General features: G+C 40.6%; 2 protein-coding genes across 19 annotated transcripts in view; one reads left to right on the forward strand and one right to left on the reverse strand.

The window, feature by feature from the left end:
• The first annotated feature begins 1,655 nt into the window (after positions 1–1,655).
• On the forward strand, positions 1,656–4,696 carry LOC143340132 (Krueppel-like factor 2). Its single transcript, XM_076761764.1, has 3 exons — positions 1,656–2,104; positions 2,402–3,389; positions 3,493–4,696. The coding sequence occupies exons 1-3, from the start codon at positions 2,033–2,035 to the stop codon at positions 3,666–3,668; spliced, it is 1,236 nt and encodes a 411-aa protein (XP_076617879.1). The 5' UTR covers positions 1,656–2,032; the 3' UTR covers positions 3,669–4,696.
• Positions 4,697–21,991: 17,295 nt separating this feature from the next.
• Positions 21,992–23,884, reverse strand: part of eps15l1a (epidermal growth factor receptor pathway substrate 15-like 1a) — a 52,342-nt gene continuing 50,449 nt past the window's right edge. For 16 of the 18 annotated variants that reach the window (XM_076722945.1, XM_076722923.1, XM_076722946.1 and 13 more), the window contains one exon: positions 21,993–22,928. In XM_076722945.1, the coding sequence (XP_076579060.1) occupies positions 22,918–22,928 (11 nt within the window). In that variant the 3' untranslated portion in view covers positions 21,993–22,917. Of the gene's footprint in view, positions 22,929–23,884 lie in introns of all 18 variants that reach the window. The other 2 variants (XM_076722935.1, XM_076722944.1) reach the window with 2 other exon arrangements.

Consider the following 23,884-nt stretch of genomic DNA (forward strand, 5'->3'; position numbering starts at 1 on the left):
TTAATTACTGTAAATAAAGGTTGGGCCCCACAGCTGTTTGTTTTGTTTTTTTTTTTCCCTGTGGCCTTCTAGCAGTTAATCCAGTCATGGGTAGAGAATCAGTACAGCTCAACACAGTACAACCAAACAGGAGGATGCTGCCCTCATATACAACATAAAATCAGTCAACAATTTTAAAGAACTTGTTTGATGCTGTTCATATATTTTGTACTTCTTACTCCACCATATGTCTTTGACAGTGCAGTTTACATTGCAAATAAATATTTTGAAAACGATATGGCCCATAAAATAGAAAGAACTGTTTCATAGGAAATGATACTGCACAACAGTCTGAAGTAGTTTAAATTAGCTCCACTCCAAGGTGTGCTGCTGTTTAACTTGAATGCATCATGAACACTCACAGGTCCGTTCTGCAGTAAACTTGCTTCTGATACTTCAAGTACATTTTCTTGCCTATGTAACATTTTCGGTATAACAGTTGTACTTGTGATGGTGTATCTTTACATCGTGGTTTTACAACTTTCACTTAAGAGTGCAAGTACTTCTTCCACCACTGGGAAAACAGTCTCTCAATTACATTTAATCAGTCAAATCAAAAGAACATAATGGAATTCAGGTTTTGCCAGTTTGTCGAGCGCATTGAGTTTGGTTGGCCTCGCTCTCTCTGCCAACACCCCTGCGAATACCAAAGAGCCTCCGCAGGTGATAACTGCATGAGGCTTCCTGTGAAGTAGACAGGGAGAAAATCCGCCATCTAGCTGGCGCCTGGCAGCTGAATCGCTGCTCTGGCCATGACAGCCGGGGAGAAAACGATGAGTAAGGACTTTGTGTGATCATTCAAGTGGGGAAGCAAGTACAGGCTCGTGTCCTGACAGAGACAGAAAGATGTCTCCCATTCAAGGATCCAAATTTTTATTTACCAACAAGAATTTTGCAGGATGTCGCATGTCCAGCTACATAGTAAACCAATAAATGAATGAAGCAAACATTTTAGAACGCTTTCATTATCGGGAAAAGGCAGCATTACGAGTGTGCGTTAAGCCGTATCCTACGGCGCAACACACGGAGGGCACCTGCAGCATCTCTCTTCCTCTCTGAGTAAAGAAACCTGTGTGCCCTGTTAGTATCGTTTTCGCTGCTGCTCTTTTTTCAGCGTGTTAATTGCTTATCATGTCTTATAGTAGTGCAGGCTGGGGGCGACCTCTCTCTCTCTCTCTCTCTTTCTCTCTCTTTCTCTCTCTCTCTCTCTCTCTCTCTCTCTCTTCCTCTCTCTCTCTCTCTCCTTTGCTCTCTCTCTCTCTCCTTTGCTCTCCCCCCTCTCTCTCTCCCCCTCTCTCTCTCTCTCCTTTGCTCTCCCCCCTCTCTCTCTCCCCCTCTCTCTCTCTCTCCTTTGCTCTCCCCCCTCTCTCTCTCCCCCTCTCTCTCTCTCTCCTTTGCTCTCCCCCCCTCTCTCTCTCCCCCTCTCTCTCTTTCTCTCTCTCTCTCTCCTTTGCTCTCTCTCTCTCTCTCTCCCTCTCACTCTCCCCCTCTCTCTCATTCTCTCTCTCTCTCTCTCTCTCTCTCTCTCTCCTTTGCTCTCTCTCTCACTCTCTCTCTCTCTCTCTCTCTCTCTCTCTCGTATAGGACGGGTGGGCGGGTTCTTCCCTGGGCAGGTTAAGTAGCTCCCCGCAGCGGAGTGAGGACAGCATTCCGCACCAGTCCGTACATGACTCTCTCGCCCCCTCTCTGCCTCTGCCTCGCAGGAGAACTCGGACTTTTATACCCAGGCTAAATTTAGGGGGCTGGCCGGCGCGGAGCGTCCCCATCCTGGACGCGCTTCCTGATTTGTGCTGCGAATCAATATTTATAAGAAAAGCTTCTTCCAGGCGTGCAGCTGCACAGTGAAGAGCAGCAGCTCATAGGACGGCAGAAGAAGCAAAACTGTAGCTTTTTCTGGAGACGCATCGGACTGTGGTGATTTCGTTCAACACAAAGAAAGTGTCTTTTCTCAATATTTAAGGAAGTATTTGTCAATTTTTAAATAACGCGTGAAATGGCCTTGAATGGGACCATTTTACCATCAATCTCTACGTTTGCCAACCAAAAGGAGAAATGCTGGGACGATGTAAGTGGCGTTTATACATTTGTTTTGAGCACCGATAGATTGAATCACATAACTTCATTCTCTTGTTTTGTGGTTTTGGTCTGTCATGTTTCAACACACACGGTGTTTACTGGTCAATGAAAAGTTTTCAAACTTTGGCATTGCAATTTTTGCAATTATTACAGATTCTTGACAATATTCGTTCATCTCTGTCTGCTGTTTTCGAGCAATTTCATCTGAGTTATCTTAAGTGTTGTCAAAAGTATTCGGTTGTACCTTTTGAAACAAACTAATCCTACTCTTTCATCGTCACTCCAGAGGTGGAAGGGGGTCATAAGCAGTGTTGCGCCCAACACCGAAAGCAGCTGCGTGGGCAGAAAAGACGAAGAGGACCTGGATAAGTTCTTGGATCTTGAGTTTATTCTCGCTAACACCGTCGTGTCCGACAGTGCCGCTGGAGCAGAATCCTTTCGGCTCCAGGAGTCCGTGTACCCCCAGCACCAGCAGCAGCACACCGGGATTCCCCAGCAGCCAGTCACTTACACCCCTGTTCCAGACATGAACAGCCCACCGCCACCCTACAACAGCCTGATGGCGGAGCTCCTCCGCTCCGACGTGGACACCAGCTTCCTCCCTGGGAACAGCCCCAGCATCCAGGGCAGATTCCTGGTCAGCTCCACGCCTTTCCAGACCACTGAGGATTTATTCCCCGAGCTTCCTAGCATTAAAGTGGAGCCAGCCTCCATAGACACGTACGGACCTGTCATGGGTCTGGTGCCTCAGAGCTGCACCAAAATCAAGCACGAGGGGAACGTCGCTTGCATGATGTCATATGAGCAGCAGCCTCGGCTGGCAAACTCACCGCAGGCTGCGGTGGGCAGCATGACGCCGCCACTCAGCCCGGACGACCTTAGGAGCTCCGAGTGCCACCAGCCCCAGATGTGTAACACCACCTCGCTGACGTTCCCGCAGAGCTTTAACGGACACCATCGCTGTGCGCCCGGGGGGTTCCCTCACCCGCACACAGGGATGCAGATCTCCATCCCTGGGGCGCACCACCATCACCAATTCCCCGGCATTTTCGGGGAGGACGCTGCTATGGGTCTGCCGCTGCAGCCGGCGGCCGGCCAGCGGGTCCTGCTCACCCCGCCGTCCTCCCCACTGGAACTGATGGACACCAAGCCGAAGAGGGGTCGTCGGTCCTGGCCGAGGAAACGGACTGCGACGCACACTTGCACTTTCACCGGCTGTGGGAAGACCTACACCAAGAGCTCCCACCTGAAGGCGCATCTCAGGACGCACACAGGTGAGATCTGCATGTTGAATGTGGTGTCGCTTTATTTTGTGATCCGTTATTACCTGTCTTCAAACTGTGACGTCACTCACGGCCGTTGTTTTTGTGTTAATAGGAGAGAAACCATACCACTGCAGCTGGGAGGGTTGCGGCTGGAAGTTCGCTCGTTCCGACGAGCTCACGCGGCACTTCCGGAAGCACACTGGACACCGGCCGTTCCAGTGTCACCTGTGTGAACGGGCCTTCTCCAGGTCTGACCACCTCGCCCTGCACATGAAGAGGCACATGTGAAGACAGTCTGATGGACAAAAATGGCGCTGAAAAGGACTTTTGTGCAACGTATCAACCTTATAAAAAGAACTGTAAGAATCAGCTATTGAAGGATGCTATGCAAATATATAGACACAAGTTCCTAAAGGAATATTACCTGTAGTGGTACCATGAAAGAATAAACTGCCATACAGTGTGATGCGGCCACTATTGACTACACTGTAATACCTATAGGTATATTATAGGAACATTATAGTGGTTTTTCATTCTGGCAAAGGGATCATCCAGATGAGATGCCCTCAGATTATATTTTGTATCTATTTAAATGTTATTTTTTAAACAAACAAACCATGAAACAACAAGGAAATACAGCCAGATATAACAAAAACAGATGAAATCGGTTTGGACTACAGGTTTGTTTTTGTTTTCAAACAATGTAGCTGGTACTACTTTTTGTATGCAATGTTGTTTAAAAGAGACAACAAATTAAAGGAACATTCCATTCAACATGTCAGGGACATGCCACTGAAGCAACTGGAAACCGACAATCCTTTGAAGGGCAATGACTTTCTTTCTTTCTTTCTTTCTTTCTTTCTTTCTTTCTTTCTTTTCTTTTTTTTTTTTTTTTTTTTGCACCATTAGTGCCTTGCATAACATATTATACATTATGCCATACTCTCCACTGGCTAAAATACAATCAAAGTTTTATTCTGTGCGTTATTTTATAAGTGTTAACAGCAGATGAGATAAGCTTTGAGACAATGTTTTGTTCCAAAACTGCCTTTCATTCTGTCCTCCTTGAAGGCTTGAATAGAATGTGTCTGTGAGTCAGTCTGTTATCTACTAGTGTTTGAAGTCAGGGTCTTCTAAGTCTCACAGAAATGCATCCCATCTCAGCAGCAACTGAATGACAAAGGGCTACACAGTCTTTGGCAAAAAACCTTGTTTGTTTGTGTCTTGAAGAAATGTACTGCCTTGTCAATAGAATCTTTTTTATATAATGTAAATAGTTTATTTTAATGTACATATTAAACTAAATGAACAACATTATTTCTGAGTCCTGAGTGTGATTGTCAAAGGTTTTGATAGAGGGTTAACAATTTCATAAAACCTGGTTCAATGTGAATGTACACATACACACACAAATTCACTATTTAAAAGCTCAGATTTCCCCCACCTAAAAATATATGGACTAAAAATGATTCTTTCCTTTCAAGTTGTTTGATTCGAGTCATTTTTACATGCCAGAGGAGGTGAAAATATGCAGTAATTCACAGGATAAGGGCAAATACTAGAAAAAGGTTTGTTTGTTTGTTTGTTTTTAAATATTTTTAAATCCAATTTCCCTAGCCTGGTTCTGAGGTTTAGGGATTTTTATTCTAAATTCCAAAGATACCAAAATGTCAGGCTAAATCTTTGGGCAAGGTATGTAAAATGATGCACAAGACATACAGAATATTTCAGTGTTTATCCTGAAGGTAATGGTTTAGAGGTTTAGTGTCAGGTGAGATATCTACACAGGCTGGTTTGATCCAGGCCAGATTCCTGAGTGCTCTGCCTGCAGCATCGGACAGATGCTTCGCAGCTGGGACACAGCAGCTGCCAGAGTGCTGTGGCAGTCGCCTATAAATACAAACATTACATTGACATAATTATAGAGGCTCAATATAGATGGAGGCTGTGTCGGGGTATAGGGGCGAACCACAGTGAGTGGGAGGAATAGAGGGGGGAAAGAAAGAGAAACCGTATCTCAAATAAACCGAAGAGCCACTGGTATAACATGAAAGTTCAACAAAAATGAGGAGAAAACTCAGCTTGACATGTGCTTTTGGGTTGCATGTAGGGATGAATAGTCGGAAAAAGATATTATCATCACTGCAGGATTTTGTATCCTGTTTTGGTGTGAACACTCACAGTTCAAGAAATTGAATTTCATGGTGGCACACTGTCTGTCTGGGTAGTAACCTATTTCACATGCAATGTTTTTACTCCAAAGAAAAGACATAAAACGTACTGATTGCTGTGAGCCAGCAGATTTTTCATTCTACTAGAAAGCAGGTGTTTAGATGACCAAGATAACATCAGGGCTGTGGGTTGAATTACTATTGTTTTACATCAGGAGTCAGTTATAGAGAACAACAATATGAAAATTATCTATATGAAAGTAACTGTGAAAGTCCACAAGAGCATGACAGAGAGGATAGAGGGAGTTTGGTCATCTGAGTGCATTCTAGCACAGTAAAACTTTGTCATTTTTAAAAGCACTCTCTTCAGCCCCGTCAGATGAAGTGTTTGGATCATCTGAAACCCCCTTTCCAAAGGTGCCTGATGATTTTTGTAGCTTCCAGAAACTTTCAGACAGCAATGTCTGCTTTACAAAAAAAGAAAGTCCGTAGGGTTTGAACTTTTCACTCAAGCTCTTTTTTCATTCTGCTTCTGTCTTCAAGGAGATACTGTTATTCTCATTTGTACAATTACTTACAATTTCCTGACAGCAGACGTCTCACCTTGAAGTGTGGCAGGTTTTATGCCCAGGTTCATTTGAAGCATACTGAGGTCTTAAAGGGTGCTAAGGGGCAAAGGTAAATGACAGAGTGGCACTGTACCCTTTACCAGCCACACACTGCTGTATTGCTTCAGCTTGCTTTTAGGGTTTGACTGATATTATTGAATTAAGCCAGCTAATAGAAATATGATGAGAAATCACAATTACAATTTACAATTTGGGTCTTATTTTTGTTGTTCTGGCCATCATTCAAATCATCACTGACATCACTGAAAAGAAGTGAGATGGGTGAAGAAACACAACATCATTGGACAGGTTGGAAACAAGCCTCCAGGTTAGTCAAACATTTGAAAGAGAAACCAAAGAACAGTAAAATTGTTAACAACTGCAAACATCAATCACATCACCCATCTGTCATAACTGGTATAAATTATGGTCAAAATTAGGAAAATAAGAAATATCTTAAACTCTAATTATCCTTTAACTGTAAATATGATCTTTTTCCAAGTAGCATGCAGATATACCACGTTTATTTGTGCTGACCAGCAAACACTGAGATCATGGTTGCTTATGAAACTCTTCACCACCTCTCCATTTCACACTTGCACTGGTGCAGCAGTCAGAGGGCCCGTGTCTATTTTTGGTTGTGAAAGGCCACACATCTCGGTGTCATCCCCAGGTTGGCCCCATGCCAGCCCTGAGAAAAGAGGAACCCCCGCCTCTATCATTAGTGCATTTACTCAAGTGAAAAATCAAACATTTTCATTTCACTTTTTCAGGAGGGTGGCTGCCACTTCAGAGCGTGGGAAGCTACGACCTAAGGGGGTCATGTAGTTTACATTGTTGGTTTTTGTGTTCCCTCAGATATATAGCCGTGTGTATATGAAACAGTTCTGTATGACGGCTCCTAAACACTCTTGTGAACTCCGATGGAATGGCCTCCTGTCATCTGCCCAAGATTTGTTTTAAATTCTAGTGGTGACCCCAGTGTTTCTGACCATACCAGTTACTATATGTCAGGCTGAATTTGGATGGAAAGTGTATAAAACAATAACACATTTACAACATTTCTATTTGCTGGAAATGTGCAGCTTATAATCAGTGGAGTATTTAAACAATGCTAATACTATCATATTACTGATTTCCTGTCTGACTTTAAAGGAATGTGTCAACTAAACCACAACCTCCCACTTACCTCTAATTGTATCTGACAGTGCAAATAGTTTATGGGTACAGGTTTATACATAGTTGATAGGAATGGAACAGAATGGAATGGAACTGAATAGAATTTATTTTGTGTTGCTGACAGGCCAGGCCCATAGCCACTATAATCACAATGCTGTTTCAGAGTCTTTGCACAGAGAGATGTTTTCCACTGGAGGACAATTTAACATTTGAATTTAATGTATTATTTATTTTTCATCTAAACATAGTCCAATTTAAAGTAATAATCAAATTTAAAGATATTTAGAAAAATCTAAACCAGTCTTATAAGTGTAATGTGTGAGCAAGTCTACGAGTGTTTCTTCATTTCATTAAACCCCCAGTTTCCCAGAAATATTATCAAATGTAACCTTTCTGTCCTCAAAAATAGCTCTGGCCCTGCTTACGGCACTGAAAAATTCCATTTTCAGTGTCTGGGACTCTTTGGTAGAAATTAGTTCAAATGAAAAGAGATGACAGTGAGGTCGATGCTAAATTAGAGTAACGGCTACACTGTTTCTGGAAGGAGACATTGCTGAATTTTGTAAACGTAATTTTTCAATGATGGTGAATACCACAAACAAGGCCATGTAAGGGGAAATTTAAGATTCGGACACTCAAATAACCACTGCTGATGAGTAGACAGCAGATACAACATGGGAGGTTGGTTAAACTGAACATGCAGCATAAAGCTTCACACTGAAGCCATCATCAGTTCACAACAGCAAGCAGGTCATGCTGACTGCAGTTAAACGAAATCCTCCAACCTCATCTCTGTCTCAATCAGACCATCTAGTGTAGTCTCTGTCAGTGTTTGCTGCTGCTTTATCATTGCAGAACACTTATACAGCAGATGGCTCTTCTCTCTCTGACATGACATCACTGAACAGTGATGGAACTAGTCCACTCCCTGCTGTTTTCCATCTCAGTTCACTTGACTGAGATACAAAAACAGGTACAGGGGCTTTTATTTGGTTCTCTGATTGCACATGAACCGTTCCACACACAGTTCCAGTGAGGGCCACACCACTGCTCAGCTCACCAACTCCTCTGCTTCTGATCTGTAAACCTGAGGGATACAGTTCAAACATGTGGCATTCCAGCAGTGAAGCATGCTTCCCTATTCCAATGCTAGAAGTTACTTTTTCACTGATTCTTCCACCTCTCTTGCTGTCCAAGACTAATATTTTCAGTTAACAAGAGGCTGTAAACACGCTCACAAGCTCTTGTGCAACAGTTTGTCTCAGAGGAATTCCCCTCCAGAGTGTTTAACAGCATATTCTTCTCCAACTCCAACATAGCACACTCATAAAACCATATGTGTGTGGAGAAAACTGATACCAGAGGTGGGGATTAGCAATGTTTTTCCTGAGAGTGTTCCTGTCAGCGGGGTCAGAAGGCCACTGAGGATTTAGGCACTCCAAAATTTGCATATGAAATCAACACTGAAACTTTTTAAGGCTCAACCTAATGTTCCTTCGGTTGCTCACATATTTAGATGATATCTGTTTGATTTCAGTAAGCAGAGGCTAAGAGCTTAGTGATCATGACTGCTGATTCTTCATCAGAAAAGTAAATGAGGAGACCTGAGGTATTATTCATTGGACATAGTAACAGTTTTCTGTTAAAATCCTGTAAAGCAGTGAACTTCATCAACTTTTTGGGAAAAATAAGATAAGACATGCATTACTGAAACATACGCCTTAACTGGAAAAATCTTATCTGAAAGGATTTAAAGCTCCATGTACCTAGCACAGTCTGGGGAAAAGTGGGAATTTTATTTATGGAAAGAGGATGCCATCTACTGGGACAGGACGGCCACTGTGAACAGCAGGAAACACCTGTTGGATTCCAGTGCCTGACTGTCCCATCACACTTTTACTGACACAGCAGTTTCTCAGTTAGGGAGTTAGTTCAGTTGAGTTGGACCTTTCCTATGGTTTTCCATTTCATCTACTCATTTCACCCTCCTTGAAGAGATCTGGGTAGAGAGTTGGGAGGGCATTAGGGTGAGGAAGGAGTGAAAGGAGGAGGGGAGAACACAGGCAGAGAGGGAAGGGAGATGATGAAGGAGGGAAGATATGGCTTCCATCCCAGCTAAACAAGTTAATTATCCTCCCAGTGACACACTGTAACATGGAAAGACATTTCTTTCATTGTTTTCAATTTGTTATGTTATATTTTAGCTGAACACTATACTATATGTACAAAAGCATGAAGACCATACTGTGTACATAAAAATGTATACAGTGTAGTAAATATTGTATGTGAATACATACAGACACATATACATGTATATGTAATATGTAATACAGTGCCTATCATAAGTATTCATCCCCTTCGATGTTTTCCCCTTTTATTGCATTCATAAATCAATCATGGTCAAAACAATTTGGCTTTTTTAACACAAAAATTTATTGGAAAAAACTCTTTAATGTCAAAGTGAAAACAGACTTCTACAAAGTAATGTCAATGAAATAAAAATATATAAAGAAATATGATTGTTTGCATAATTATTCACCCCCTTGTTAATTTAATGGTCTAATTCAATAGAGGTCCATCAAATTGTTGCCAATAGTCTCACAATTAGTGAAATGAAGATCACCTGTGTGATCTGAGTGGTGTGGGTGTGTTTCAAGTGATTGAGGTATAAAACACCTGTGACTGAAGGGTCCAGAGACTGGTTGATCAGTATTCCTGGCTACCACTACACCATGAAGACAGAAGAACACTCCAAGCAACTCAGGGAAAGGGTTATTGAGAAGTACAATTCAGGGGATGGATACAAAAAAATTTCCAAGGCATTCAACTTCCCCCGCAGTTCAGTGAAATCAATCATCAAGAAATGGAAGGAATATGGCACTTGTGTGAATCTGCCTAGATCAGTGAGGAGACTAGTGAGAGAAGCCACCAAGACCCCTACGACTACTCTGAAGGAGTTACAAGCTTCAGCTGCTGAGATGGGAGAGACTGTGCATATAGCAACTGCTGCCCGGGTTCTTCACCGGTCAAAGCTTTATGGGAGAGTGGCAATGAGAAAGCCACTGTTGAAGAGAAGTCATATTAGATCTCAACTAGAGTTTGCCAAAAAGCATGTGGAAGACTCCATGGTCAAGTGGAAGAAGATTCTTTGGTCTGATGAGACCAAAATTGAGCTTTTTGGCCATCAGACAAGATGTTATGTTTGGCGGAAACCAAACACTGCACATCACCAAAAACACACCATCCCCACTGTGAAGCATGGTGGTGGCAGCATCATGCTGTGGGGATGTTTCTCAGCAGCCGGACCTGGAAGGCTTGTAAAGATAGAGGGCAGAATGAATGCTGCAAAATACACCGAAATCCTGGGGGACAATCTTCTTCAGTCTGCAAGAGAACTACGGCTTGGGAGAAGATTTATTTTCCAGCAAGACAATGATCCAAAGCATACTGCAAAAGCTACACAGGAATGGTTAAAAAAGAACCAGGTAAATGTTCTGGAGTGGCCGAGTCAAAGCCCAGACCTCAATCCTATAGAGAAATTGTGGCTGGACTTGAAAAGGGCTGTTCATGCCCGATACCCGCGCAACCTGACAGAGCTTGAGCAGTTTTGCAAAGAAGAATGGAGCAAAATTGCAGTGGGCAGATGTACAAGACTGATTGAGACTTATCCACACAGACTCACTGCTGTGATTGCAGCCAAAGGTGCATCTATGAAATACTGACTTGAAGGGGGTGAATAATTATGCAAACAATTATTTTCCTTTATATAATTTTCTTTCATTAACATTACTTTGTAGAAATCTGTTTCCACTTTGACATTAAAGAGTTTTTTCCAATAAATTTTTGTGTTAAAAAAGCCAAATTGTATTGACTATGATTGATTTATGAAAGCAATAAAAGTGTAAAACATCCAAGGGGGTGAATACTTATGATAGGCACTGTATGTTTGAATCCAAAAGCATCTGTAAGTAACTGATTTGTTTGCTGGACATTAGTTCCCTAGCAGTGAGACCATATCAGAACATATGGGAGGAGATGTTTAGGTGGAATTTTAAGCTGTCCACAAATTTTAAACACATACACCACGCACTCCCTTCATTTCTACATCTTCTACATCTATCAACTGTCAGTCAATCAATCCATCCTCCTCTGACTCTATGTCATCCCTTCCTCCAAGCTGATTACATCCACAAGACTATGATTCCAACTGCTTTTAATCCATTCAAGTCAGGAAAGATTTCTTTCCTATGCACGTGTGTGTGCGCATGTGTGTACATGAGTTTAGGTGAAGACCTACCATCTTGTCTAGTTTCGGCTCAGTAACCAAACTGTTTTTTGTTAGCAAATTGCTAAGAGACTTGTTGCTTCTAGCTAGTTCTGGTTTTTCTTGTTGCTATGGGTTGTAACACACACAAATACTCTCATTCTCCTAGGCATATGCAATTGCCATGAAAATGAGCCACAGTAAGGGTGTGTTTCAACTTGTCAAGTTAGGACCTTCGTGTGTGTGTGCATGCATATGTATGTCTGTATGTCTGTATGTATGTATGTATGTATGTATGTATGTATGTATGTATCAAGTTTAAAATGTCACCAGCAGATTAAATGATTTTGAAGCCAAGGATGGTTAAACAAAGACTGCCTGCCTGTGTGAGAGGTTGCATTTACAGTGTGATTTGATCTGCTCATTTGATTTCTGTTTAAACTGATGAAATCAAATTTTTTTAAAAAATCAGATTTGCATATCTCAGACAGATCTGGTACTTGGGCAGGCGATTTCTGTTTGGACAGCCACATCCCATCTCACAGATTTTGCTGAGAAAAGCAGGACTAAGGTTAAAAAGAGCATGAGTCTACAGCTATGCTAGCAGCTCTGTGAGGTGAATCAGAATAAGAATTAGAATCAGAAATACTTTATTGATCCCTGAGGGGAAATTACACACACACACACACACACACACACACAGTATATATATATATATATGGTACTAAATTGTACTAAGACTAAAAGCTAATGTCAGAATGCCAAACTAATTTCTGGAAAGTATAATGAGAGAATGAGTGAAAAGTAAGTCTGTAATGTGAATTACACTTTCTTCTAAATCTCTAAACCCTAATAAACATTTGGTCCTAGGAGTGTTAGAGGACTTGTATCCAGGATTTTAGACATTACTGAGGTCATGAGTCACAGTCTCTAAAACATTATTTTTACGCAAGTTCTTTTTAAATTGAGTACTTTCACGAGATTCCTCTGGAAATAACATATAAATGTCCTGAACGTAGTCAATTTAAATACACTGTGTGTGAATACCCCCTCTAGCAGGGCCATAGTCAGAATTTTAGAAATACCCCCTTTTGACTAGCCACCAAGATGTCATGACGTCAAGATCCTTAGTGGAGATTGGAGAGCCCTGTTTGTAATATCATGACTGCGGCAGATGATTGTTTTAATTTTTAATTAAAATTTGATTATTTTTTCAATTGTTTCCAAACCCAGTGATTTGATAGATACAATGACACAAGGAAAGCAGCAAATCCTGAAGTTTTCTATCAATTAAGCATTGTAACACTAAAAACATTCTGTATCTAGAGTAGTTTCTGGTGAATTTTGTGAAATTAATCTAGTCTTCAGTTTGCTGTGGACCCCCAGGGACTCCTTTAAGCACCGAACTCTCAGCAATGCTGTGCCAGAGCTCATGTTTAGCTGGGAGCTTTTTTGGAATGAGTTCACTGAATAGAAATTGAAGTCACACTAATGCTGGTAGCTGATACTGACAGACATGTTGCTCTGCAGCTGGACTTATTTTAAACCACGTGTGTGTATATTTGTGGTCCTCTGGCAGTAAGGGATATCATACTAATTTCCAAGAATTCCCCTCTATGTGCGTCTTCAGGTTGAAAATCATCAAGTGTAGCGGCACTGATGAGGCTGAAAGTCAAAGCACTGCTGAGAGATATTCTAACTATTGTGGGCAAACCAACATCTATTCTCCATTTCTGTCTGACCCACATTCCCAGTTAAAAGCCAATAGGCTTTTCATTTCCTCCTCTCCATTACCATAGGGTACTTACAAACCTAGCAAGGAATTTCCTGTTATTCCATACGGAGACAGTTAGCATTCGCTAACATAGCAGATTGCTTAGGTTTCAGTTAATATGTGCAGAAATGGCTGCTGTGTTTGCACAGCATTCATTTCACACAGCTGTATCTTTGAAATGCAGCTGAGTGTAATTCACGGCACATCATGAGCTGGGAGCGATGGGTTGTTACTGCAGCTTGTGTTTAAGCTCTTTGCAGGACCTTTGCAGGGTCTGCTGTCAGAGAACTATGTCTGCAAAGCTTGTCTTGTTACATGTAAAAGGAAGACCACAATTGCTCATTTAAAGAATAATTCTGGTTAATTACATAGTGGGTGCTATACTTTTTTTTTTTTTTGTCAAGTCATGTCTATTGAAAACACTGTACTCATCTACACTATATTGCCAAAAGTATTCACTCACCCATCCAAATAATTGAAATCAGGTGTTCCAATCACCTCCATGACCACAGGTGTATAAAATCAAGCACCAAAGTATGCAGACTGTTTCTACAAACACTTGTGAAAGAATGGGTCGCTCTCAGGAGCTCAGTGAATTCCAGCATGGTACTGTGATAGGATGCCACCCGTGCAACAAGTCCAGTTGTGAAATTTCCTCGCTCCTAAATATTCCACAGTCAACTGTCAGTGGTATTATAACAAAGTGGAAGCGACAGCAACTCAGCCACGAAGTGGTAGGCCACGTAAAATGATGGAGCAGGGTCAGTGGATGCTGAGGCGCATAGTGCACAGAGGTTACCAACTTTCTGTAGAGTCAATCGCTACAGACCTCCAAACTTCATGTGGCCTTCACATTAGCTCAAGAGCAATGCATAGCGAGCTTCATGGAATGGGTTTCCATGGCTGCACAGCTGCATCCAAGCCAGTAATTGCAAAGAACTGGGAACACAGTGACATTGCCACAGCTGTCATTGAGGACAGCTAGGTCCTGTCCTCATTATTGTTTCAACTTTAATGAAATAAAATTAAGAATTATTTTTCTTCATTTTTTTTCTCTTAATGAGTTTGACTAACCTGGAGGCAAACCTTTGAGATCATCTTACTGCCATATTCCCTGAAATGATGACCAAAACTATGAAAACTATGAACTATGACTGTAATGATCCTTTAAATGAGTGATCTACAACAGTTTTAGTGTAGCTATAATCAGCGTTATGGTCATGATCACATTGTGATGAGGATGATCGATTACATGCTGGTCTATGGTTTCATGCTGGTCAGGAAAAACTAAAAACACACCACTGGATTCTATCGAGACCAAAGACTGTAATAGGAGAGACCCATTGAAGCAGAGACAAGTCCACCATTATGAGGAAAACATCTCTATGTTGAAGTCAAGACCAGGATCAGACTCAATTATCAGATCCTTGGATATCACAAATAAACACAATCTTCACGATAAACTGGTTAAACTAAATTTTACAATGGCTACGTTTACATGGACACTAATAATGCAATTCTAATACAATTAAGGCCTTAACGCGAGTATGGCCGAGCCCACGTAAACACCATTTAAGCTTAATCGCATTAAGATACCTAGAATACTGCAGTTTTACTTGCATTATGAAGGCATGCATACACCTTAATCACATTTCTTTGTCTCTGAACACATTACGAATGTACAGGAAGTGACACGCATCATAAATGTCACGTAAAAGATGGCAGCGGGAGTGAAAAAACAGCATTTTTGGTCAGCAGAAGAAACAGAATTCATGCTGAAAGTTTTGAGGGATATGGACATAATGGGCAATGGGGATGTTTTTAAACGTTTACTTCCAGGGAAGGTAGGAAACCAGCTAGATAGCTTTGTGGAACAAAACAAGGGTAGAAAGAAACTGGTCCAGAGCAAAAAGAGCAAAGGTTTTCAGGGTTTCTTGGATTTGAGCGATACAGGATGGAGTGTAAACACTTTAACAAAGTCAACAAGATAACTATCGAACACACTCACTACTTGCCACCATAAGCATGAAACAGCCTTGGATACCGCCAAACACCATGCTCACACAAACACTGCTGTGTTTTGTTTCTGTGGATTTGCAGTGGAGCTGTGTAGTTGCAACAACGCAAATTGTATTGTTGGACACTTCCACAGCAAAATGTGCAAAATTTGTAATGTTAGAGTTTTCAGGTAAGGGCACTGACTGAAAAATACTACTCAAAACTGACAACTGGACCAATTTTGAAACATCATGCACATACATGATATAGGCTTTGTTTCGTTTCCAGGCCTTTCAGCGTCCACACATTCTCTCTTCACTGACTGAATTGGGTAAAACTGAGACTTGATCTTGTAGAGCATTTTTCAGAATCGTTCTTATATACATCAGGCATTTTACCTTCATAAGCACAGGTATTATTGAACACATTAACAATGGCTCTATTCTATTCAAGTGTTCCACTAAGTCATGACAGTATGACAGTGAGCCACCAGGATTGTGAATCTGAAGCTGCTAAATGGAATTCAGCCATCACCATTAGTTCCACCTGTGCTTTTCCTACTGTGACACAGACATACTGTCACAGTCAAAGAGGCCCATTGGGCTGTTAAAAGGGACACTGTGATTGTCTCCAACTTGTCACCTGTAACAAATCAAGCAGCAATCCATTCTCATTTAACTGAAATGTTTATTCTAGTAAACAGTACAGACCATGTCGAGAGGATCACTGTTCAAAATAAACCAGCGTCTGCTCTCTCCTCAGCTATTAGTGTAACTGTAACCAATCCTCAAAATGGTCCCTAATCAAGTTCACTTTTTCTTCTTCATCTTCACTTTTTATAGGACAAATATAACAGACATGATACTATACAGACTGTATACACATTGTATGCATCTTAATAAAGACAGCTCAGATTATTTCGCCAACATGGCTGCTTACAATTAAGCATCAGTATGTCAGTAAAGTAACTGAAATATCCACCATTTTGAGAGAGAAATAAAATGAATATTAAAACTAAGAAAATCTTAATATTGTCCAGTTGTCATCCTAGAAAGATTTTGCTTTTAATTGCTAACATTTCTGATAATCAAAAAACATTGTCTTACCATTTTCTTTCCCTGAAGTAGATAAAAAGCATTTTGGAGTGAAAGGTTTGTAGATTGTGCAGCTAGTGAAATGTAATCAAAGAATGAACTTCCTCTACAACGTCAGGACAGAGGAGTGGGTGGTTGCAGGTGCATAAATAATTATATTAAAAACATACGCTACATATCAAAAACAATCACACTAGTTTCACAGGATACACAAAACAACAATAAAAATAAACATTATCTATTGCACAATGGAGATATCAGATGACAAATACAATATGAATGATGGTTCTGGTCTGGAGCTCACCACTCTAAGCAGTACAGTGCAAACAGGCTGGGGATCAAGAGGGAGGTGGACAGAAACACATTAAGAACAGATGGAGGGTCACAGTTCACAGTAGGCTGGGAATCAAGTGTCAAGACTTTTTGATATTGACCAAAATGTAACTGTAGCAGCGAGTAAGCATCACATATCTGGTCAGATTCTTAGTATTGTAACTTGCTCTTTGATCGAATAATTACTGATTTTACTCATGTATATTTGTACATATACATTTAATTTTTCAGAACCTTGTCTTATTTTGTTAAAAGAAAAAAAGATTTCAGATATACTTAAGATATTTTGTCTTTAGAATTTTTCTGGCATCAGTAACCAAATAAGGTGCTGTATCACCACTATAAAAGGTTTCAAATGATACCCTGCACTAGTTCTAAATTTGTTGGCCTGAACAAACCTTTTCTATTGCAGCATGAAGTTTTTTCATGAGCTTTCAACCATGAGAAAAGCCCACTTTGAGTTCATTTCTTTTTTGTCAAGGTTTTCTGTTCTGTTCTGTGTCTGGTAGGTACTATGGGAAGCATTTGGCCTTTCATATTTCTTGCAACATTTTCTGTGAAGCACTCTGCTTCCCAGATGTTGCTATTTACACTGTGTGAAAATATCACAGGCCACCCAAAATCTCCTTCCAGAGCAGAAGACACCATGGCATCCTATGACACTCAAATCTATCCTACATGATAGATTTCTGTTCCCGTGTTTCACAAAGGGTTTGCTTTAATTATGCAGCTGAGCCATCTGGTTGTGATTAAAGCACAGACACACTGAGACCAAACCTAAAGGGACACCTGGACATTTTAAATAACAGTCTATTTTCTGCTGTGCATTATGCCAAATTGTTGTGAACAAGTTGGTGGTGCCTTAGTTACCTGTAACTTACTTTGTTAGCAATGGCATTCCATTTTAAGCTGGCAGTTAGCAGCATGTTATGTAATGTTACTGTTAGCATTAACATAACACTAAAACTACAGTACCTAGCTTTTTTAGGATATAACCAATTACTTAAAAAAAATTGTGACTTTTCTTTGAAAGATTAACATCTTCAGTAGGAACAAAACCAAAACAGGACAGGGGAGTTGGAAAGAGAGAGACTAAATGGTGGCGTTGGTCTTTTCAGGGGGCTTGTTGAAAATAAGGAACACACAGAACAACAGCAGTCTTATACTTTAGGCGGCACTTAACATAACCTAAAATACCTTGTTAGCAAAGTGTTAAGTGTTGGCATTCCTTCTCAAAACTAGTGGGTAACAGCTGACAACAAGCTAGCTTGTTAGCAGCTAACAACACCCTTTGGTTTCAATGAGGAATGAAAACAGATGAAGTTCCTCACAGGTTAAGATTTTCACTACCATGTGACAGGAGCATGGCAAAGGTTCAAAATGCTTTTAATGGCTCAGAGGTAGATGGAAGCACTTGAGGAGGTGTTAGCCATGTACAGCTTAGAGAAGCTCATCCCAGGGACACTGCTCCCCAATAGGTACACAGTTTGTAACAGCTACAGCAAAGTAAATATTCACAATATGTAAACAAGACAAAAAATGGCAGGGATAGGCATTTCATAATTCTATCTGGCAGAATCAGTGGCTGCACATCAACTTTAACTCCAGCATTTCTGTCCAATTTGGGTGACTTCACATTATACGAATGTTTAGCATTTTTAGCATACCACCAGAAAGGCAGTTCCACACATGTGTAGTATTTGCGGGGGGGGGGGGCAGTCATTCTACTGACTTTCTCATTACCATCATCTTGGTCAATGCCTAGATAAACAAACGAAGCAAACACTAATTAACATGAGGTCATCTTGTCGTACCAGTCAGTGCAAAGCCTTCTTCAGAGGCTGCTGTGACCCAACACCCGGACAAAGTTCACAGACCATCTTAGTAGTTACAAAGTTTTTTTCATCACAATGTCTTTGTGCAATTACATGATGAAAAAGTATTATGTTTTTTCTGGAGTTTCACCCAAGATGCATCTTGTTGTCATCATACAGACCTAGCCCTGCTCCAGGACCATTATATTATGTATTATATCCCTGGATGGATATCTGATGGATCCTTTACATTTCAATAAAATAGGTATTCACAAAATTTGATATGGGAAACAAATTGAGAATATAAACTCCCTAAACAACTTAGCAACATTTACAACCGAAAACATCAAATAGGGAAGTGAAAAAAACAAAGAAAAAAACCCCCAATTTACACAGAGGTTATCTCTGCTGAAGTTAATGCAAACAATGTAAAATCAAATGTAATCATGACACACCAACTCACTTATACTCACAAACAGGAGTCACACTCAACAACAGAGCGCTCATTGCTGTCACTGGTGACCAGAAACTAGATTACAGAAAGAGTATCATCTAAAACAGTAGTCTAATTTATCAATATGTGGCCACCAGTGGCAGCACTTAGCACACTTCTATTGAGCAGACTCCTACTGGTGAATGTAGAAGAAATCCTGCACCTTTTACAAAATCACTTTTTTGTTCTTTTCTGCCTTAGAGGTTGTTTAGGAGAGTCTGTTTTTTTCAAAAAGGTTCCTGTAACAAATGTAATGAACAGAGTGAATGAAAAGTTTGAGTTCTATCAGAAGACATCCAGCACTGTATTTCATCTTAAGATGGTCCAGAGACCACAGTAAAATTAGTCATTACAACTGGTGTCATTAAGGAACACTAACATGTCAACAAGCTTTGCTTCAACTAAGCCAATGGTAAGACTTATTTCTCCCCATGATTGCCAAGTTACAGTAATGAGAAAAAAGTTTCAGAGGACATACTGTATGTGCTCTGAGCAAGATCCAACTGCAGAGCATGCACATAGTAAAACATTGAAGTATATAATTGGTCATGGACACGCACAGAATACAGACTCACATATGTATGACACAACATGATATTTGAAACTACAAGAGGGGTTCTGAGAGGAACAGACAACCTTCAGAAAATAAGTTGAGCAGAATCTGTCCTGCTTTTCAGTCCAGATGAAATCAAAATGCTGAGTGGATTTCAATCTGCTTCACTTCAACATCAGTCACCACTTCAAGAAAAAGGGACAACTCACATAAAACAAGGTCAGTGGTTAAGCCCATGTTGGAACAGCAAACTATGACACATCAGAAAAGCACTAATTCCAGCCTAATGACACCTGATTTCAGCCAGTTTCAAACCTTTCCAAACACTGTGCAGCTTGTGCTTACTGGTCTGTAGCACACTGGAGTGACTAAAATTCAACCACAAATTATAGCACAAAACAGCTACATCAATTTGGTTATTCTTTTAAAACAAAAACATGTCAAAATAATAAAATAACCAGCTCACAAAATAAAAAGTTAAAATTGTTGCCCTCTAAAAATAAAACAAGGTAAAATGAGGAAAAAATGAATTCCCTCATCTTGCCTTTTGTTGGATGTGGTGTGGCATCAGCATCAGGATCAGAGCACAGCTGTTGAGGAGAGGCATAGTTAGCTCTGTTTATCTATATACACTGGACACAGGGAGAGAAAGTACTGCAGGTCGTCACAACAAACTCACAGTACAATCTCAAACTCATGGACAAAGAAAATATATCTGTACAATTTGTTACTGTCACTCCACAGGATATGTTGACATGTGAAACTATTATTCTCATTTGGCAGGTACTTGTCACATTAAAAGGACCAGTGTACTGGATCTTTATCAGTGTTTTTCACATTGCAGCTGAAGAGCAGTTGCTTTTTCCTTCCTTTCATAATGTGACCAGTGAAATGTGAACATATCCAACAAATGTCAGTAAAAAGTTTTCTTTTTCACACGAGGAGCCTCTGACCCCGAGAAGGGGATTGTCTCTCCTGTGAAAAGTGAAAAACAGACACTCTGGACTCAGGGCCCGATTAATTTAGGAGTCCTCGGGGGAAAAAGCAGGGCCCTACTGACTCCCCTTTTCCCCTATTCTGTGTACATTACGTACGCACTAATTAGTATTAGTTTGTGATAATTTCATTAAGCACACATCTATTCAGGAATATGCACACAAATACAATATAAACAAATTGGAAAGGCCTTAAAGTTGTACATAAAGATCAATTTACACGTCAGCACTACTAAGCTTGTAAAAAAGAGTTGGTAAGATGTATGATAACCTGATGATGTCACAGAGACATTACCGTGACAAGTTTGATGGACGTGGGTTAAATCACAGGAGTACCCATTTTAATCCTGTGCCCTTCACGGCACAGGATTTGATGAACAGGTTATAATGCAAGCAGTGCCTTAAGGCCCTCATCATTTCAGTTTATATTGTGCCTCAGTGAGCACTGCATATTCCTAAAGAAATCTGCAATGAAATAAATGACCACAAACTAAGGGCCACACAGTGAACCAGGAGCCTTTGGGCTTCCTGTGGGTCTTGGAATTGCCTGGTTGATAATTCAGCCTTGTCAGTACTTCAGGTGAACATCTCTAATTTAATGATAGGTGTGCTATAAAATCAAAAGGAAAACTGCTGTTTGTGGAAACATGCTTCAACTCACCCAGAATCAGATAAGAAGATTAATGTCAATTACATTTCTGTACAGCCAGCTTTGCACAAAGCAGAGGGAAACAGACTCCAGCAGGAGTGAAAAAAAAACCTCAACTAATATTGACCTTCCCACTTCTGATCTCCGTTTAGGTCTGTGAAAGTATTTCCTTAAAAAAATAAATTCAATCCAATCTTCTCTATAAAGAAATACTCATGAAACACCTCACTCTGTAGCATTTTCTTACCAGCAAAACAACTCAACACTAAAAACTGACACAGTCTATATGATCAATAGCACAATGATATATCCAAGTCATCCCTATCTATGAGGAAAACAAATCCCTTTTAAGAAATACCTTGGCAGTTTGAAGTGCAGTTTTGTTTTTCTTCACTGCTGCTTGTTAGAACTGAAGAAAAAAAACTGCCCTTTTGCTACTGATAGTAACAGTAATGTTACCAAGTCAGCACTGCTCATTTCCCCTCACTGTGAGCATGGGCATGTCCAGGTGGGTAGCCTGGGGTGGCATTGACCATACCTGAAATCTGACTGGCCACTCCAAGTGCCATCCTATTATTCTAAAGTATGACTGGCTATCTGCCCAGTGGTTGGTGGGACCCTAGTTCAAACCAACCGCTTGACCATAATTTTTGAATGTGCCTTGTTCTTGTTTTTTCTTTTTTTTTTGTACGTAACCTACTTTACAGGTACAGTTTCTTCTTATGGACTTAAAGAATAAAGAATGGAAGCTGTATATTTGTTTGGTGCTACTCCCTTGTGTTGTGACTGATGAGTATTTATCTTTTAAATACAAATTTTAAACACAGGAATGTGAGAAACTCTAAGATACTGTAATGTCAGTAATTAAAGTAGATATGAGAAGTTGTAAATTAATGTTATTTTGAGTACTTCATGCTACCCATGCACAAGTCAGTGCCCCACTTTGGTCACCACAGTCAAAAAAATCTGGACATGCAACTGTGAAGTGAAGCTGGAAAAGAAAAACAGTACACTGCAATTCAAACTGCTGAGGTGTTCCATCAGCAACAGTCAGCTTGTCTGCTAAGTCCAGTGAATGGATCCAGCACATTACTGTCCAGCCACTATAGTGCATGCACACAGTGCATCCATTTGTTTCCATCAAGCCCATCTTGCCTCCTCCTCCACTTCTTCTTCATCTGTCAGTTCTCTGTCAGGTGAGTTTTTCAGTGATGAGTTCTCGGCCCTCAGTAATGTCGTCTTGTTTTTTAATGCAGAATCAGTGGCCAGACAGAGTTACTAAGCGAGGGGGAAAGTAAATAGTGGAGGTGTAAGTCCTACGTGTGTGTCTGCATGTGGACAGAGTTTATATGAACACTCAAGAGTTAGTCCAGTGATGTGCTTTGTGTCTGAATAATTAGATGTCAGTCACGTTTGCCTGCATGTTAGCTTGTCTACCCCGATGTGTGTGTATTTGTGTGTGGTGGGGGTTCCAGGTCATGCATTGGACATCTCAGCCTTGCTGAGGGCAATGGCCAGCTCCAAGTCTTCCTGCTCCTGCTGTCTAAGCCTCTTCAGTCGCTCACGCTCTGCTCGTTCACTCTCTCGTTTAGCCCACTCCAACTGCTGAGCCTCATTCCCAAACTACGGAGAGAGAGCGAGAGAGAGAGAGAGAGAGAGAGAGAGAGCGAGAGAGAGAGAGAGAGAGAGAGAGAGAGAGAGAGAGAGAGAGAGAGAGAAACTCCATTTTAAAGACCTACAATATGTAGCATTGCTGGCTTTATCTATCTAACCTGATGTCTTATCAGATTTTTAAACATGGGTCTCTGTTACATTAATGTCCGTTATGGCTTTATTCAGATAAAATGTCACCTGCTATGATAGATGGAGCATGAAGCCCCCTACCCTCATACCATAATGATGGAGAACTGCACTGAATTGGAAAACAATGATATCAGCTCCTGGATTTTACAATTTGTTGTTGAATGGCTCTACTGCAGCTTGACCAATCTGACAGCGTATGCTAGCCAATAAGTAAGAAGATATTTTGTGCCATTCAGACACAATGTTCTATTTAATAGTTTGGCCACCAAAGACCACTGGAAAGTTTTTGCCACGTTTAATGTCCAGCCCAGTAAATATCTTGGTCACAATAATTGAAAATAAATAAATAAATAAAAATCAAGGGATCCTTATTTTAATTGGTTGTTTACATTACGTTTCTTGAAGTATTTCTTGAAGTAGTTCTTCTCAGTATTGGATTTTTTTAACTGTCAAATATTGATACCGTCAGTAGCGTTGTCCTTAAAAAATCCAGTATGGGTTGGGATTAACTAGTAATTAATGACTCATTAGTGCACAGGACACCTGCTCTTACTTCATAATGGTCACACATACTGTATGTAAAACATTTTGAATTTAATAGTGTGCTCCTCCTCATATACAAAGCCCTTAATGGACTAGAACCAAGTTACATCACTAACTCCCTCATTTATTATTTGCCTTCATGAACACTGTGATAATCTGCTGCTGGTTTATTGGAGGTTTCCAGCAACAGCTGAAAGAAAATTGGGAATGCAGCCTTTGTCCATTACACTCCA

Source organism: Chaetodon auriga, chromosome 3 (assembly GCF_051107435.1).
Source record: "Chaetodon auriga isolate fChaAug3 chromosome 3, fChaAug3.hap1, whole genome shotgun sequence".
In the NCBI taxonomy this organism is placed as follows: domain Eukaryota; kingdom Metazoa; phylum Chordata; class Actinopteri; order Chaetodontiformes; family Chaetodontidae; genus Chaetodon; species Chaetodon auriga.